Source organism: Melospiza georgiana, chromosome 10 (genome assembly GCF_028018845.1).
Source record: "Melospiza georgiana isolate bMelGeo1 chromosome 10, bMelGeo1.pri, whole genome shotgun sequence".
In the NCBI taxonomy this organism is placed as follows: domain Eukaryota; kingdom Metazoa; phylum Chordata; class Aves; order Passeriformes; family Passerellidae; genus Melospiza; species Melospiza georgiana.
Genome location: NC_080439.1, coordinates 7990853 through 8010097, shown reverse-complemented (window position 1 = coordinate 8010097; position 19245 = coordinate 7990853). Strand labels below are relative to the sequence as shown.

General features: G+C 45.3%; 1 protein-coding gene across 1 annotated transcript; it reads left to right on the top strand.

The window, feature by feature from the left end:
• Positions 1 to 1920: 1920 nt before the first annotated feature.
• Positions 1921 to 18421, top strand: LAMP3 (lysosomal associated membrane protein 3). Its single transcript, XM_058031183.1, has 6 exons — positions 1921 to 2102; positions 6196 to 6914; positions 8031 to 8153; positions 10836 to 10893; positions 11428 to 11595; positions 14288 to 18421. Exons 1-6 carry the CDS (start codon positions 2057 to 2059, stop codon positions 14425 to 14427), a joined length of 1254 nt encoding a protein of 417 aa, XP_057887166.1. The 5' UTR covers positions 1921 to 2056; the 3' UTR covers positions 14428 to 18421.
• The last annotated feature ends 824 nt before the right edge of the window (positions 18422 to 19245 follow it).

Sequence of the window (19245 nt, the reverse complement as noted above, 5' to 3'; positions counted from 1 at the left end):
ACAGCTCCTGCTGCTGCTGCACATCCCAGCCCTGCCGGCTCCTGCCCCGGCCCGGGGAGCTGTGCAGGAGCCCTCTGGCTGACACTCATGCACACTCACTCACACTTGCAGCACTTGCTGCGGGTAGCGGGGGGCGAGCGGCGGGGGCAGGAGGGGCCGGGTCGCGGTGACGCTGGTGGGCGGGCAGGTAAGGGCGGGGCCCGCGGAGGCCGGGACAGCAGAGAGCAGCGGGATGGTAAAGGCGGGGATGGCGGGAGCTGTGGGAGGGGCCACGAGGGCAGGGGGCGTGGCCGAGGGCGGGGAAACGGGTGTCCGGGGGGCGGGGGGCGGGGCGGCAGGGGTGAGCTGGACTGCGGGTACCGGAGCTGTGGGTTCCGACGGGGGGCGGGGGGGGGCGGCGTGTCCCGTTCGAGAGTCACGGCAGGAGAAGAGCTCGGCGGGGAGCTGCTGCGGGCATCCCCCTTGCAGCACAGAGCTCAACCAGCGCCCTGCAAGCTGGGACCACCTCCCCGGCAGCCAGATCCCGGCGGGAGATACTGTTAAAGTGCTCAATGCCCTTGTGTCCAAAAGTCTCTTTGCGGCAGTCGCACTTTACGGCCCGGACCCTTTTACGACAGTCGCGCTCTACGACAGTTTTACTACAGTCGCGCCTGACGGCACCTTTTACGACAGTTGCGCTTTACGGCCCTGCCCCTTTTTACGACAGTCACGCTTTACGGCTAGTTTTATGACAGTCGCGCTTTACAACAGTTTTGCTTTACGACATTTTACAACGGTTTTTCTTTGCAACATTTTACGGCGCTTAACATTTTTTACTTTATTTTTTGTGTCTATTTTTAATAATTTAATTTTTTACTGATTTTTTATTTAATTTTTATTTTAAATTTTTCTATTTTTCCAAATTTTTATTTTATTTTATTTGTTGCTGCCCAGAGCAGCTCAAGCTGGTGATTGTGGTGCTGTTTGAGCGTGCCCAGGATGAGCGAAGAGAGGAGAATCTTGACTCCGCCCTTCAGAAGGGTGATTCATTATTTTATGGTATCTGTTCTCTTTAAAGAAAATGAGCCATTAGAGCTGTACTAAAGGAGGAGCAAGGAGACATCAGAACCCTGGAAAGGAATAAATAATTGCACACTCACACCACTCACACTAACACCCTTGCAAACTACTCGCTCACACCCTTGCACACTACTCATACTTGCTCACACTCATGGACACCCCCTCACATTCTTGCACACTCATGCAAACTTGCTCACTCCTGTGCACGCTCGCACTCTTGCACATTACTCACACCCTTGCACATAACTCACAGTCAGACCCTTGCACACTCACTCACACTCTTGCACACTCACACTCTCTCACACATAATTACTGACATTCTTCCACACTCACATTATTGCACGCTCACAAAGACCCTTGCACACTCACACATTTGCACACACACACTCTGACACTTGCACACTACTCATGCGCACCCACTCACACTCTTGCACACTCATGCACACTTGCTCACACCCGTGCGCACTTGCTCACGGGGCCAGGCTGCACAGGATGGTGCCCGTGGGACAGGAGCCCATCTGGGGCTCTGCTCAGCCCTGTGTTACCTTTAGCCAGTGCTCTGTGGACACAGTCACACCTCTCCCTTCTGTGCCTTAACATAAAATATGCAGTTTGCCCTTAAATAAAGGATTTTCTGAAGAACACAGGGGAGGCACTGATTTACAGGCTGTAACCCTCTGCTGGGGCCCTGTGCACCAGGTTCTCAGACAGGGAGGGAGATGCACGAAGCTTTCCCTGGCCTCGCAGAGCTCCAGGTCTCCTCCCAGTCAGCCCAGCAGTCACTTCTCTTTTCACTTTCTTTCCTAACCATCATTTATTTCCTTCTGCGTGAATTTACAGGCGAGAGGCACCGGTCTCCCCCTCTCTCTCCACCTCCTTCCCAGCCATGTGACTGAGCACTCCCTGCAGCCAGTGAAACTTTTCAGTCAGCAGCAGAGCTGGGTTTGTTCTGCACCAGCTCCCGGGAGAAGCAGTGCCTCTCACAGCCGTGCTGGCCATGGGGAGGAGTGCACAGCAGCTCATCTCGCTGACCCTCGCCTGGGGTGAGTAACAGCATCATTTCTACCTGGAAAACGGGACATTATCTCAGTCTAGTTTCCTTGCAGTCAGGACAGCACCCAACAGAATCAAAACTTTGGTCAGTTTGTTGCTAACACTGAGGGTGCTTTCAGTAAAGTCCCACTGCTAAGAAATAACCATACCTGCTGTTCATTGCAGCTGCTGTACCCTCAGTTTGACACACTTAGTGTATTAACCTGTTCAGTTTTTAAGATACACTTCGTTTTTGATGTTTTCCTCTGTATTTTCCCTTGAACTCTTTTGGTGGCATAAACTCTGTGTGAAGGAGTCAGTTCCAAGCCTTGTTAGAAGCAGACTTTTTTGGCTTTGCTTTTTGTAATTAAAAATAATTTCCAGACCTGCAGATCTAACTGAAAATCTTGAGTGAGACAAGCAGGAAAGAAAAACTAAGGAAGCATTGCTTGAGTCATTTTATCTGCATTGCAAGATGCAGAGCAGGATCAGGAAAGCAGGAGTGAGGCAGGGGCTTGGAGAAGTCAGGCTGGGGCTTCTCTCAATGACAAACCCCATCAGAGTCACCATCTGATCCTTAATGCTGCCCTGTGAAAATCTGGGGAGCCATACACATGAAGGACATCTCCCAGTCACTGCTCAACACCTGCAGGAGCACTAAATTTGCCTGGTGAAGAGGACAAAATGTGATTTAATCTGTGGAATGGCCAAGGTTTGAGCTTGCTGTTGGCTGTGTTTTGCCATTGCACACGGGGATCACACAAAGAACAGCCCTGTCCTCCTCCCAGTCCGTGAGCAGGGAAAGTGCCCAGGGAGTTGACCACAAGCAGCTCCTGCTGTATCTCTGCTTTCCCATGCCTGCTTCATAGCCAAAGGCTGCTGAAAGAGCCCCAAAACATAGAGATGAAAGGGAGAGCAAGATCAGACTGAGTAGCAACACTAATAATTCAGTGGTCAGCAATCACTTTTGACCAGAAAGAACTTGTTTCCTCTGTTCTTTACCCGATTCTGATCTTTCCTTTAATAATTTGTTGTGATGTTTTATTAATGTCACAAAGTCAAGTCCTTCTATGCAGACAGGGAATGAAACATAATTAGTGCAAACCAACACTGCTGGGCAGCTGAACAGATGAGTGTGGTTTGATGAAAAGGGGATGAGTGTCTGTCACACACCCCAGCACAGGCTGAGAAATGGCACAGCTGGGCCATGGCACTGAGCACTCAGCTTCCCACCATAACAGCTGGGAGCACAGCAGTGATGTTCTTGTGACCAAAACCTGTCACCAAAGCATGAAAAAGGGATCTCCAGGCCCAGACAGGGAACAGTGAATTTCTGAGAGCTGTGCTGGTCCGTTTCTGGGAGCTTGGGAGCTTTTTCTGGAGCATTGCAAGGAGGCTGTTAGGGCTCTCACACAGCCCTCGGCATCTGTTACACACAATTTTGGTGCTGAAGTGAGACAAGGGGACTGCAGCTGCTGCTCTGGGAAGATACACCCCAGGGCACTTGCATCCCTCAAACAAAATGTTGTTTATATGAAGTTTTGAGTTGGCTTTATAGAAGGGAAAAAAAAAGGGAAACTACTGGGGGTGCAGAGCTCCACTCCTCGTGTTTCTGTGGTCTGTTCTGTTCTGCTGGCAGAGCCACAAAAGGCAGTGCTGGGGGAGTTGTGCTCTCAGCTGCTTTCTGAGCTGTGCCAGGTTCCCAGAGAGGATCTTGGCCATGCCAAGGAGCCACAGAACCTTTCCCAGCCTCAGCTGGAGGGTAGGTCAGGGACCCTTGGGCCCATCTGCCCCTTCACCCAGCAGGGCCACCAAACCTCCTCCAGCAGCCACCCAAACACAGCCAGGTGCCAATGGGGGCAGCTGGAGAGTGATCCCTGCCATCCCTGGGGGCTGATGTGGCCAAATGCCTTTTGGGAAGCCCAGGCCAATGGATTTAGCAGTGTGGCCATCACACACTGGCATTTGGCCCCAAAATTCTTGGAGGAACAGTCTGATAGTCACCCAGTGAGCAAGAACCATGGGCCATTCCAAAGACATTGCTGGCTTCACCCCTCAGGTCACCCTGTCCGGCTGAACAATGAAAAATAATTGGGTTGAAATGACCTTTTGAGGAGTTTTATTTAAAAGCTATGGGTGGCATTTTAATGTCACTTCAATATTTCTTTCTACGTCTGTGTAACCTGGTCAGTAATCAAAAACAATCAGTGAGCTGAAAATGAAGACCTACAGACAATTTAGGAGTCGTGTAAATTTAAATATGGATTGTTTTACAGTCTTAGAGGGGAAGAAAGAGTGAAAATTGCAACTTCTTCTTTCTTGTTTTTATCATGCTGATACACTTGGATGCAGCTACCCATAAGTGGTGCATGGCAACTGCTCTGGCTTTCCCCTGGCCCCACAGAAGGAGATCAGTCATCTGATTAACAGCTCTGCATCAGTTATGGCAAAGCATAGGGGAAAGGGAGAAAGTGAACTAAAGTATCATATGAATTATGCATTTTTAGGTTCATTTTGAGAAAAATCACAATATTTTTGAGGTTTTTCAACTGTCTCAAGTTGCATTTTGATGGTAACACCTAAACTGGCAGTCAGGTGTGTTCTGTACAGCTCAGAGTGAAACCCAGGCAATTTTAGGAGTTTGGAGTATTTACACTTCCATTTCTGCTCTTCTCCAGCATAGCCATTTTAAAGGGAAAATTGTGGTAAGGGTTAAGATCTGTGCATCTTCTCTTGTTGCTTTGATTTTTATCTTGAATTTGATTCAAAACACAAGAAGTTTTATTATTCTTATTTTACATGTATCTGAAAATGGTTAGATTTTTATGAATTCAGCTATTATTGAAGATCACTGTTCATGATGAGTGACAACAAATAAATGAATAAGACCTTGTGAGATTTCAGCCATTTTCACTTCAAATGTGCCTCTGGCGTTAATGTATCCTGATATTCTAATCTCAGCAGCCTGCCTGCCATCAACTTTGACACTGATTCATGAGAAATTTTGTTGAAAGAAGCAGTGTACAGTGAACTCAGACATGTTGAGGCATTCTCTGTGGAGCTGTACTGCTGGGAATATGAGCTATCTTGGAGTTTTGTGTCCCTTCTATTTCCAAATTGGAGAATTTATCTCTGTCCTCCCACTAATTTAGGCAGTAAAGCATTTAACTACCTCTACCTTCATGTACATCAAAAAATTCACAAACATCAGTGATTTATTTCTTTAAGTTGACCTTGTCTTTCCAGAGTCTTGTTGCACACTCACAAAGACTCAAGCAGAAGAGTTGTGACATTCAAATATTCTGCAGTGCACTTTCCCACTTTTTGTTCATTTCTGTATTTACATTTTTTCACTTCTGCAAGGGACATATTTCTGTAAATGTTACTAGGTGGAAGCATAATTTTGGTGCTGTAACTATTTCCTGATGTGGTCCAAAATGCTCCTGGATTATTTTTTTTTGCACCCTGATTTTTTTTTCTCATTTCTGAAAGCCCATCACTTAGAGGGACGGTCTTTCTTTGGGTTCTTCCAGGAGGAGGAACTCCAGGGTTCAAGCTGACATGGCTGCAACAAAATAAATACCTGGAATTTCCCTGTTCCCAGAGTGGTTTCCCAGACTTGTGAATCACTGTAAGACCATGGCACTGCTCACTTCCTTCACACACATAGACACATCCCCATTCCCTACACTTTGTTGGTAAGAAACCAACAACCCCTCTGGCTGCTGCACCCACTTCACCTTCTTTAGACCTCAACAATCTGCTTCCAGCAAATCCTGCTGAACTACCTCCTGCAGGGAATTCTTGTGCTGCCTGGGGATTGTGCAAGGTCTGCTTCCTGAGTGTGTGGAGAGCTGGGAGCCAGTGTGCTCCCCTGGAATGGGAATACTCAGAAGCTTAGGGTGTGAAGCTTAGGGTATTGGTGTCTAGCTGTGGATAGTCCTACAGGGTGTCTGCCTTCATTCTCCTATCATGACTGGAGTCAAATGAAGAGTGAAATTGTATCACCCATTTGATAACAAAACCAGTGCAGGTATGTTGTGGTTATCAATATAGAAGTGAAATGTAAAGGTTTCTAGAGTACTGACTTTAGTTTCTTTGCAGCATTTTCCTCCTGCTTTGCTGAAGTGGCCCTGGGGGTTGAACTGTCTCCAGAAACCACATCCTTCCACCAAATGGCTACTTCTGCTCAGCCACTTTCCTTTTATCATTCCTCACCCCATCAAAGCAGCAGCACAGACCCTCTTCAAACAACACCCACAAGCCACAGAACGACGGAGCAGACAAGGGAGCAGCTGCAGGCAGCACCAGCTGCAGGCCAGCCCACGGCAGGAGCAGCACCACCATCCCCAGCCCCTGCAGACAGCCCCAGCACGGCCGGCCAGGCCGCGACCACGGCGGTGCCCTCGCTTACAGCCGCAGCCAAGAACGCAACCTCTGCCCCTGTGTCCTCCACCAGGCACGGCACGGGACCACGTGTGACCACAGCAACTGCAGCAGTGGCCACCAACACCTCCCTGAGGCACAAGACAGCAAGTAGCCAGGGGACAGCTGCCACCAGCACGCAGAGTGCTGGGCCCAGCACGCGGTCACGGAGACAAACAACAGCCACGGGTGATCCAACAGCCACGGCCGGGGCCAACACAACAGGCACCCCTGCAGGGACACAGACAGCTCCCACGTCCCCTGGCAGCACTGTGAGACCCCCTCCCACCCCACAGCCCTCTGCCATCCCCACAGGCACCTACACTGTTTCTGATGGGAACAGGACCTGTGTCAAAGCCGTCATGGGCTTGCAGCTGATGGCCCGAAATACACAACAGGTGAGGGGGAAGCTGAGCTCTGTAGTGACTTCAGTCATTAGTTGGAGTTTATTCTTCCTCTTTCCAAGCCATTTTCAGAATTAGCTCCTATGATCAAAATAAATGGTTTGCTGCCAGTCTAAGGCCTCTCATGCCACAGTATCCCCGCTGCTGTACTTTGGCCTGTGTGATGATGATGCCAAGGGGATGTAAAGGTGCTCTCTTACTTCAGTGATATTTGTGTGGGAGCAATTCTGGGGCAGGGGATCAGCCTGCAGAGTTATTTGTGCTTCCCACAATGGGAGGTTGGTTAAAATCTGAACTGACTTCAGGCGAGAGCTTGACATTGTGAGTTGGAATGAAAGCAAGAAATTGCCAGTTCACAGACTTAGATTTAGAGGTGGGCTGTCCTGATGCTGATGTATGGACATTTTAGGATCATGGGAACTGCCAGGTCATGAAGAGCTGCTCCTCTCTCCTAGAAGTGATCCACTGAGAATGATTCAGCAAAAGATGCCATACAACCTGAAATGGCAAATGTGTCCCTCAGGCTTAAGTGTTTGTTGCCCCCATTAATACACCATATAAGAGCTACATCCTCAGGCTCTGGAGTTCTTATGCCATCCCTGTTACGAACACAAATACTCATGTTTGATATCTGAATATTTCTAACATGGCAAGAGAGACTAATGTTGGTAGAGGTAATTTTCATTCCTTGTCCTGTCAGAAGCCAGGAAGGGAGCAGGATTCCCAACCTCACCAGACCTCAGTGAGATGTTGATAATAACATGAGGTACTCCCTCTCTGTAAATTACCACTCATACTCACCTGACTCTGCCTGAATCATCAGTTCACTGAATGAACAGAAACCAAATATTTTCTGCCAGCTTAATGCACAGTTTAATGCAGTGGAACAGCTCAGTGATGTGTCAGACAACCACCAGTGTTGGTTTGTAAGTGGGGAACAACCCTGGCAGGCGGCAGTTTGGCTGCCACCACCACTAGCCTGTTCATTCAGCCACACAGAGCCTGTCTGGGGGCATAAAAAGGGCAAATCTCTGTGTGTTTAAAGTTATTAAATCTCTGCATGTTTGCTTTTATTCATCAGCAGCCCTGCAATGTCTCTTTTCTCCACAGGAGCAGATGGAATACGTGACTGTCAACCCCAATATGACAAAGATATCTGGAAGCTGTGGGATGGTGCAGTCTGAGCTGAACTTAACTTTTAGTGGAGGATTTGTAAACATCATCTTTGTAAAGGTAATTGTTGCATTTAGAGGGAAGGAGTGTTTAGGACTGGAAAGCAAGAACAAAGCTGCCTTTGATCCAGCTTGAGCTGTGGGAAAAGACATTTTATCTATCTCTGTGATTGTTTTCCATCTGTATATAAGGCATGGTTACTCCTTCCCAAAAGGCTAGAACCAGAGAACCATGCTTTAATTAATTCAGATTGGAAAATACTTCTGGAGGCTGCCTGTGCAATGTTGTGCTCACAGTACAACGGACTTCAGTGTTAAATCAGCTCTGTTTGAACTTTCCATTTGGAAGGGAAGAGTAAGCACAGTTCTGTGCCATCCTCTGACAGAAAGTGCCAGAGAGCAGTGTTAAAGCTGTCCCTCAAGGAACCCAAAGCCTAGGAATAGCCAAGCAAAATCTGAGTCTTTTTTACATAGGTAAAATTCTCATGGTAGGGGGAGTCAGATGTGCTGTTTGCATGGGAGTGGTGCAGAGGGAAAGGGTTTGGGACTGGAGTCCCTGTGCAGGAACAAGGCGTGCTGAGAGCTCTGACTCACTGTCAAGTTGCTCTCAGCCATTTGTGCCCCCTAAAAGCCAGCTGGGGTTGTCAAATTCAAAGGACAGCCTGTGCAGTTTAAGTGCCCAGGAGCCATGACACATCCACAGCTGAAGGAGTCAAATTTCATCTAATTTCTGAGTGGAGAATTCCAAACAAGTGAACTGCAACAACAAAATCGTAGGTAAGTGGCCTTAAAATGCACCACACCAGGGAGACCTATAAACACACACAGAAACTTGGGCTAGATGAGAGATCCTGCTTACACAGTGGGAAACTGAGCTTTGTTTTTAACATTGTATCTATGAATTCCATGTTCCCCACTGGGGCCACACCACATGCAGGTGTGGCTTTAACGCAAGCTACCAAGAGTGCTGCAGCTTTTACAAGCACAGGAGAAAATCCCTGAGTACAGCCATCCTCTTGCTAAATCAGGGATTTGCACACTTTGGAAGGCAGCACTGTTTACCTGAAAGCTGTAGGGGCTGGGTGATGATGCCAGCAGAGGTAAAACAGAAATAACACTGTGAATAAAGTCATTTGTGGGCAGGGAGGAATGGGCAGGAACATGGCTGGATCCCATCAAACTCTGGCAGGTGTAATGAACATCAAGGCCATGTCCTGGAGCTCCACAGCAGCTGAGAGCTGCATCTGGCCATCACTGCTGATCTGTGTCCTTCAATTAATCAAGATAAATGTCAGTCTTGCAGCCTGGTTCCAGGCTCAAATTAGAGACAATTAAGAAAAGTACAAGTGGTCAATCAGTCATTTTCATAAAAAGTCCAAGAGAGAACAGCAAATTATACCCCACATGTGTCATTAATTCTTGAACAGAGAAAATATTTTGATTAGTAGTCATCTTCATTTTCACTTGTAGCTAAAACTTTTCTAAGAGGTACAGAGAAAAAGAAAAGTAAGGTAAAAAATGAAGGAGCTCCTTCAAAACAAAGGATCAGTTCAGCCTTTGAGTGTTTGCTTTAAATGTGTGCTTCCTGCAACAAGAGGAGCATTTTTGGTGTTACAAGAATCCTTAGGGAAAGGCTGGGGATTCAAGTACCCACGAAAGCTCCCAGGTTGCAGCAGTGCTAAGGAGAGTGATGTGAATATTTAGGAGGTGCTTGACCTGCCTTACCCTGAAAAAGGTGGTTTTTGGCACAGCATTAGACAATGCACCCTCCACTTAAAGATAAGCCTCAAGAGCATAGCAGGGCTCAGCTTGGACTGCTTTGAAATTCAAGTTAATAAGAAAACAGTTTGCTGCTGGCTTTTTGTGTTTGGTCCCCACTTGTGGCCGTCCCTGTGGGAGAGGAGCTGGCTCAGGCCCCGGGGCTGGGGTGGCAGAGGAGAGGGGCTGGTTCAGTGCTCACCACTCCAGTGGCCTCTGTGAAGGGCTTGAAAAAAGGAAGTTGTGTAACCAACCCACAAGATGTGAAGTAGGAGCAGGTGTTTTCCCCAAGCAAAGTTTTTAACCGTGGCCAAACAGAACTGCCATCCAAAAATGGTCATATTTATGTCTTTAAGTTGGAATGATGCTGAGAACCTCTCCTCTGGTGCATTTTCTTTCTTCAGTTTTCCCCATTCCATCCTACAAGTGCACAGGAGACATTCATGCCGTTTATCCACCAGCTGCACTCATGAGTCCCTTGGTGCCCACAGCAGGAATTAAAGAGGGTAGCAGGGCTGCTGCATGAGGCATCACATTTTACTGCAACACTGCTACCAGGGAGAAGCTCCCAGGGCTGGCTCTTGCTCTGTGGCACCCCAGGGAGAGCAGTGTCCAGGCTGCACCAGGGTTTCAGGGCACATGTGGGCAGGACAGCCAATTTTGTTCTGTGCTGTTGTGCAGGGTGCTTTCCTTGCCAGCAATCTTCCTACTATTGGTTATTATCACAAGTATCTGAGGAGTGCCCAGCTTGAGCAGTTTGTGTAAAATGACACCTGCATGGCCCCATTACCTTGAACAGGTGATGCAGCTGAGATTTGGAAAAGAAAAAAAATCCAAGAGAGTTGGTTCTTGGGTCTGAAAGATGATGCTTTAAAAAGTGTTCCTTTGGGAAATTCCTTATGACCATTCTGTGGAGGTAAGCTGTGTTTCTTTCCCCTGCAAGTATGAGCATGTATTATGAATAAAGATACATCTTCTTTTGCAGCAAGCTCCAAGTTACTCTGTCACTAAAATTGAGAGCAGAATACAGTTATCTTCTGAAGGTCAGTGACTTTAACCTGTCTTAATTTCATATAAAACTGTTCTGGGTGTGGGATAAGCTTTCAGATCTTTAAAACACTGGATTTTGCAAATACATGTTTTATCAAGCTTTCAATGTGTGATTCACCTAAATCTTATGGTATAAAAATGGAAGAAAAGGGGCTTGGCTGCAGTTACATAACTATTATTACATTTTCTTTTTGGTCTCAAAAGCTTTCCCTGCCCCACTCTTTCAGAATAGAGATTACTTCAAACCTTGCCTGCTCCTGTGAGAATTCTGACCCCCTCCTGCAGACTCAATTTGTTAAAATGTGATTTGAAGAAGCATCTGAAATTTTAGCCACTTTTCAGACCTAAGCTCAGCTGAGTTGTCCATTGATAGTTAAAGCACTCATTTAAACATGCAAGAAGAATAAGTGATAGTTTATGGAGAAAATGTCTGTGCTTTATTCACCTCTGGGACCATTTTACCTCACAAAGATGTTGGTTCCAATGGAGTCAGTGTGGATTCTCATCTGTCTCTCTCTGGCCTCCAGGTATGCTTTACTATGCAGCCCTAAATGAGAAGCTGTTCACAACAAAGCTGGGGAATTCCTTTAAGTGTGCCAGCAGGCAAACCTTCCCCTTGGAGACGAACTTCCAGATCCTCTTTGTTCATATGCAGCTGCAGGCCTTTGACATTGTGGGTGACCAGTTTGGAAAAGGTGAGTTGAAGGATACTTTTCCACCCTTCCCAGATCTACAGCACTCTGGTGGCCTGATGGACGTAATCTGCTATATTATACCCATACACATCTCACTGCTGTTGTCTCAACCTTTCCTGAGTAATTTCCAACACAGTGCTAATACCTATGGAGGATGGAAAAATATCTTTCCCTCCTGCATTCAGTACCTTCTGTTTCACCTTCTCATTAAAAATGTTCAGCTCTACAGCCAAAATTTTCTTCTTCCTCCATTTTCTCCTGGAACAAGCAGAACAAGCAGAGGTGTGTTCACTGCCAGTGCACTGCCCACACCCCAATGTGCAAAGTTCATTTCCAGGTCACTGCTCTCAATATAGCCAGATTTCAGATTTTAGCTATTCTAAAAGGCTCCTGATACTCACTCAACTGCAGCAGCAAAACTGCCAGCTAATAAGAGATATTTGTGAGTGCAGGATGATATTTTCAGAGCAGCTGTGTCTAGACATGATGAAATGTGCTCCTGAGGAGGAGCACAGCTGGCGCACTCCCAGCTTCAGAATTAAACATGATGCTCATCTCTTCAGTTTGTCTTTTCTTGGAGAAGTGCCACAATGAGGCAATCAGGTATCTCAGTAAAAGACCAGAGGGGAGAACTCACTGGGACCTTGTGATCTCTTTCAAGTTGTCCATTTTCTCATTTCTGTGGCTTCCTCCCAGAGCATTTCCATACAAGAACTCAAGTGCACAGAGGGGCTGACCAGCTCTCCAGCCCTTCAGATGCAGCAGTAAGACATTTTCTCTTCTGCCACTTGTCTCTCTGTGTGCTTACAAAATATTGCCCCTGTATTTTTTTTACTTTAGATCTGTCTTTTGACTCAGTTTGGCTCTACTTGACCAATTCTTCTGTTAGGTCACCATTTTGGTTACCTTCTCCATTCTAAAAGGAATATATTGGGAAACAACATTTGGGGCTTTTTAAAGACATAGTCCTTCTCCACACTGAGAATCCCATCTATCCTGTCATTCTGTGGAGATTTTTTTTCATGGAATAACAATGAGCTGGAAGAACTCATGGCATCCCATCTGGTCCCTGCATTCCCATTCAAATGTGTACAATGAATGATATTACTTATGGGATTAGGTATGGTCTCACCTTTAGGAGAGACTCAGCTGAGAAAGGTGCTCTCTGTTCCTCCCTCTCTCTCCAAGCCAGACTAATCTCTGCTAGTCAATACCATGTACAAATTTAAATTAGTTTTGCTTTTAATCAGAGAGCTGAGAAAGCAGCTCCCATCTCTGAAATAATTCCCCTGTGGCTATAAAACAGTCATGAAACTGTGGTGTATTGGGTGCATGTGCAGATTCTGAAAAAGAAAATCCCCAGTGAAGGAATGACTAAACATCATCAGCCTCCTCCCCTCAGGAGTCGCAAGACTGATAGTTTCACTTCTGTTGCTCCTGATTTGCTTATCTTTAAATGGGGAAGAAAAAGAAAACATTAATGGTCACTGGTTTCAGGTTCCTTACAATTTTGTACAGATTACAGAGGTTAGATCAATAGCTTGATCTGTTTGAGTCTAGAAATCTTTAAAAGAGCCTTCTGTACTTCATTGTATCAGAAACAGTTTCCAGAGTTCATAGAGTTCAACATTCCCAATGTTTCATCAAAGCAAAATGGCCTATTCAAACATTTCTGGCTTTTACAACATTTAGATGCAAATACTTTTCAGCTCATTTAACAGCAGGTTACATTAACCAGACAGCTTTTAAAAGGCAACCTCTAATAGAATGCTCATGCTGCTGGCTTTGTGGCATTGCATCACCATCTGGATTAGAGCAGAAGAGGATGAGACTTTGGGAAGAGCCATGTGGAGCTCTGGAGCTGTGAAATGATGCCATGGACTCCACATGTTCCTTGGGCTCATTGCCCACTGACAGTATAAAATTCCCATGAGGGAGAAGCCCAAGCCAAGCGACAACCTGTGCCAGCACAGTCATGGAATAAGAGTAGAGGTTTTGGTCTCAGAGTGTTGTCAATCCTGCCTCAGAGCAGTCCCAGGGAGTGAGGGGGCACAGGGTGTTGGATCTACCCTGGCTATAAACTGGGTTTGCTGCTGAGCTGGGATGTGCTGTGTGTGGGGTTTAGCTGTGGGGTTTTGCTGTGGGGTTTTTTTTAGCTGTGGGGTTTAGCTGACCACACTGCCCTGCTTAGAGAACAGTTTGCTCTGCAGTTGCCACTCAGAGCAGCATTCCTCTTCACTGGGAAGAGGCAATCTGCTGTCACACAGGAGCAGTTTTTGACCATGCAGGATGTCTTGCTCTTTATTTTCAGGCTGGCACTTTGTATTGTGATGCTCCCATCTACTTTTGGGAAGAAAGCCCCTGCTGTGTGTGTGCTGAGTGGTGAAACAATTCCTGCAGATGTGAGGGAGAAGAGCCACTCTCCAGGGAAGCACAGAGCTACTGCAGAAGGGACAAGGATGGTTTTCTTGAGATAAGGCTCACCACAGATAAAAAGTGTAGTAAATATAGTGTAGTAAGTATAGTATATATACTATATAGTAAGTATATAGGAAAAAGAAAGAAAAAAACTAAAGAAAGCAAGGTTTTGAGAACTTCTGGCTCGTATTTGCCAGTTTTACTGGAATGCAGATATATGGTTTAGGAGTATGGTGTTCTGGTCTAACATTCTCTGATCTCCTTTTCTTTTCAGAAGAAGAATGTTTTCTTGATAGAAACAGCAAAGTAGCTCCCATTGCAGTGTGCCTGAGTATCCTGGGATTGTTTGTCATTGTGTTTGCCACCTTCCTGATCTCCAGGAGGAAGCCACAGAGAGGATATGAACGCATCTGAGGTGCCCCTTTCCTTCCAAGCGTGTGCAGCAAGCAGAGAAGTCACAGGAACTTTTGCTTCTGCCTGGCAATCTCCCTGCCCTAAAGCCACATTTTTAAGTGAGATGACACTGTGTGTTTACAGCTAATGAATGTTTCTGGAAGGAGTTCTTTTAAGGTGGGAAGGAGAGAAATCACACCTTCTGCTTTAGGCTATTCTTAGCATCTAATTTAGATGTAGTCCAAAATGAGGTGCCTAAATTCTCTCTGTTGTTAACAAAGGAGGTCATTCAGATCACCTAAGTCAGATTCCTAAAAATAGCTTAAAGCAAGCAGTATCACTATCCCCCAGAAAATCCATCAGGTTTGTTAATGATGGTTAGATTTATCAAAAGATGTAAGTCTGACCTTCAGGTGAATAAACCAGAGGCCCACAGCTACAGACAACCCTGCTAGGTGAGAGCTCACTGAAAGCTTTTTTCAGAACACGGTGAGTGCCAAAATCTCAGGGGAGTTGTTAGTGTGACTCCACTCTCAAGCAAGTTCTCACCAGTCCTACACACAGTTACACTTCCTAAGCTCCCGGGGTTCTCCCACTAATGCAGAGTGGTAATTGTGACTCTTACCCTGGAGCTGAAGATGTTCCTGGTCTTGTGAGAGCTCAGGAATCCTCCATGTGCAGTTCAGACATGGACCTGTCACAGTGACCACACTGAGCCCAGGAAATGTCCTCTGCTGGGGCAGCAGGGTGGTCCCTTAGTCCAGGAAGATGCCACACTCACTGGAAATGCCTGGGATTAAGTGGCCACCACTGGGGCACCTGCATGAAGTCCATGAGAAATGGAAATCCACTGATGCTGTATGGTCAGGGTTTCAGTGGGAAATAAAAGCTTGCACAGGCCTAGGACAAACCCTGCCCAAAAGTGAGTGTTCTCCAGTATGCTCACAGCTGAGCAGCTGGATTTTCATATGGAAATAATCTGGAGTTGCATTAAAGCACACTGATACACTCTGTAGGCTATTTCCTGCTGAAGCAATGATGAAGGCATGAGAATAGTAATTGCTTTTGAGATTTAAGTCCAGCTCATGTTCTTTGTTGTAAGAAGGCAAAGTTCCTTGTCACAAAAGATTTACATGAGCAGAAATGTGCACATACAGACAAATACACATGTGCACATGCCACACAATCTGCTCACTGAAGCAAATGACATCAAGATGATAAGAAATTATGTACAAAAGCATTTGCAAAAGAGAAAATAATATTCAGTAAGAGAACACTTCCTCCAAGGAGTTAGGCTAATGGCTTAAATTTTACTAATAAAAGTTTGGCCTGGAAAAGGGCTGTGGAATGGCACTCATTAAACAAAAGAAAGATGAAGTCATAGGCAAAAATGCCTTGGCAGTTTAATCTGTATCTAAACAAAAAGGAAATGCTGGGAGTTAATTTAATTTCTATGAATAATGGCCCAAATCCTGCACAGTTATTAATGGTGATGAAACTTCACTGGATTTTCACTGGATAAAATTGATGGTTATGTCATATCAGATATTCCCTTAAGTATTTTAAAAATAGTTTTGATATTTTACTAATATTTCACCATTGCAAGTTTATTTATTTAAATGAAGAAAGACATTCTTCCATTCTATGAATTAGAGATGTTGGTCTGTGTGAAGCAGGAAACATGGCCATAATGCTCTATAATCAGTATAATATGTAGCTGTGGAAGTAATTACCATTCTCTAGAAATGTTCCCTTTGAGTCTGAATGAACCAATAAATCAGAAAGATAAAGACAATTTTGAAGCACTTTTACACTTGGAGAAACATCAGAACCAGCTGTGAGTACAGGAACAGCTGAATACATTTATAAGGTAAAACAGCACAAGAAATAGGACACCAAACTTTCAAGCCTTGAATACAGACACCATGATTTGGACTGTATTCAGTTGAATACTCAAATCAAAATGTAACTGTTTCAATTATTCTTTTGCAAAAGGGCTCCAGCATTGTTCATAATGCTTAATGAGCTTTATTGAGCTCATTTTCCCTTCCTCCTTCCCCCCTTAGCAGACAAGCAGCCACTGGATTCAGACCTTGGGCCTAATAAGATCCCTCTAATTCTCAGGGTTATTTAATACTATGAATCTGTTGCTTAGAAAGCAGATTTTTATACTCAAAGCATTCACCTTTTTTTAAAAAAGTGAGATGTGGGGGAGGAAAGGTAAATGGATGAAGAGCTTCCATTTGAAAATGAGCCTGTGCCTGCAGTGGGGATGTCGCTGTCCCAGTCTGCTACATGTGGCCATTTTAACAAAAGCTGCCTAAAAAGCTCAGCACATGGCCTGGCCCCAGGCTGTTCTGCACAGGGATCAGACATCTTTCCCTTGTCAAAGCTGAGTCCCATTTCACATGTTCTTTGGATTGTTGGATTGTGTGATCTGTGTTACTTCTACTGACATGGATATAGCATTTGCTTCTTCTGTTTTGAAAAATTGCTTTATGTTAATAGTCAGTCTTTTAAAAAAGTCTGATATGAGCATGAGGACAGAAAAGAGTTACTAATGACTGCTAATTCTGTGGTTAATATTGTGACACCTGGCATTTTTACTAGTGATGCACAAATAACGTTTTCCTCCATAGGTTTTTTTTCTTTCTACAGTGAATCAACATGTTACTATTGAACAATGTTTGGATTCAGATTTATCTTATTTGTTCTTATGCTTTTTCTTTCTATTTTTTGTTTGCTATTTTTATGAAGCTGCATTCTGCCATTTGTACATGAATGATATTCTGGGCTTGCTCTAAGTGGCACCGGTGAAGTGCACGTGGTGCAAACCAATGAAATGATTGGATGCTCCCAGGAAATGCTGCCAACATGCAGCAAAATTAATCCAATGGAGTTAGTGCTTTACAGCAGCAGAGTATCCATTGGAGAAATCCTTACTGCATCAGGAGATCCCAGCCTTGAAGTGCAGCCTTTCTCCCATCTGTGGCCCAGCCTCACCTCCATCCCTGATCCCAAAACCCAACCAGCCTGCAGCAGGGATGTGTCAGCATAGCAGGGAGTGTTGCCTCTCCAGATTTAATGCTGAATTAGAATCAGACAGCCCATCTTCTCCCTGAGCTGCTCTGTGCAGCTCTAAAAGCTGATGCCCCTCTTTATTTTCTGCCAGAATATAGGAATATTTTAGCTGGCACTTTTTAACCTAATGGAGTGGCTTTGAGGTCTCCCTCCTACTGGGATGACTCTGTAGGGTAATTCCGACTTGCTGTGTTGCCTGACTTGCTCTTTTGAAAATCTTGTCTGGGGAAGTATCTTGAGCAAAAAGTCCCTGAAAGAACACCATACACAAGGAGGACATTTGGTAAACTGCTTGCACACTAGGTGGGCCATAATGGGGCAGCAGGGTAGTTTTGGCTGTAGGAAGAGACAAGGCTGCAGCTGGGTCCCAGAGTGACTCAGCAACCCCAGCCCACTTCTTTCCCCAGCTGCAGGCTCAGACCAACCCAGCCCTGAACCAGAAGGTGCTGATCAGGGTGATGTGATGTGCTGATGTTGTGGTACATTGATGATACATCCACCAGGGAAGCAGAGCTTAACTTCAGTGCAAGTGTGTGCTGCTCAGGAGGCCATGGGGCCATCACAGGACTAGGAGCACATCCCCACATCCTGATGGCTCCCTGGTGCTCTGCTGCAGCTCCCATGCCAGACCATCCCCTGTGGTCTCTGCACACCCAAGACAAAATGAGGGTATCCCAGAAACACAATGATGTCACACATAGACAAGTCACTGAGGAGTTTAAAAAGCAGGGTTTAATTTCTCTCAGTCCTTTCTGTTCTCTGATGGACAAGCACAAATTAAGAAACAGCTGTTAATTCAGTTGAAAGAGGAAGGGAGATTAGATTGGCATCTTGAGTATCTGAACATGGCTTGGCTGATCACTTCTAGCTTCCTATAATGTATAGCTGCTAAAAATAACTTGCTATGACAAGTAAGATATGCTCTTTATTTTTCTATTATTGGTGTTTCTGTAATAAAGGCTGTATTTAATCACTAGAGTGTGCAATGATTTTATCTCTGAAATGTCTGAGTGAGTGTCACATGTTGTGCTTTTCATGAAGCAAAGGTTCTTAGATGGACTGCAGGAAAGCAGAAGACATGGTAAAGATGGGGAGAAAAAACAATTTGCTGCCAGCAGCTGATTGAGGAACTTGGCTGTTGGAGAAGTGCCAGTGAGGGCAGCATTGAGGTTGTAACTTCCCTCAGGGATAAAATACCAGAATTATGCTTCACTTCATTTCTGGTGTCAGTGCACATCCCTACACGATGGATAATTTAATGTCACAAGGTGAAAACTTTGCAAGCCCCTTTGTTTGTCCTTCAGAAGAAAATCAGGGCTGCCTGGAGAGCAGGGGCAGTTTGCTTTGCCCCTTGGCACTTGCTTGGCCTGGTACAGTGTTAAATTTGGTGCCAGGCTTGCACCTATTTAGTGGCAGGATTCCTTACTTGTTCATGTTTTAGAAGCTGGTGAATACACACTTGTGTGTGTGAAGTAGGCCCACAAAGGCTGCTGGTGTTTCAAAATTCTTTCTTGACAAGGTTTAGTGGTAGATGGAGGAAAAGTCAACTATTTTACTTAGAGGCAAAAAGTCCCCATCTATGAGTCACACCCTGGACTGTCCCAGAGGGACTAAGGTTTGGAATTCATTGAAGAAACCTTTGCATCAGAATATTTAGAAGAAAAATGGAGGTGTATTTTTTAAGCATCAATTTGAACAAAATAATAAGCATGAGAAGAGAAAGATTTCTTGGAGTTAACCCTTTGTGACTAAGGTGAC

What these genes read in the sequence shown, in the direction of transcription:
- LAMP3 (XM_058031183.1), top strand. Translation starts at nt 2,057, where the DNA reads ATGGGGAGGAGTGCACAGCAGCTCATCTCGCTGACCCTCGCCTGGG. An exon ending in AATACAGTTATCTTCTGAAG is followed by an intron (nt 10,894 to 11,427) that starts GTCAGTGACTTT and finishes TCTGGCCTCCAG; the next exon opens with GTATGCTTTACTATGCAGCC. An exon ending in GGGTGACCAGTTTGGAAAAG is followed by an intron (nt 11,596 to 14,287) that starts GTGAGTTGAAGG and finishes TTTTCTTTTCAG; the next exon opens with AAGAAGAATGTTTTCTTGAT.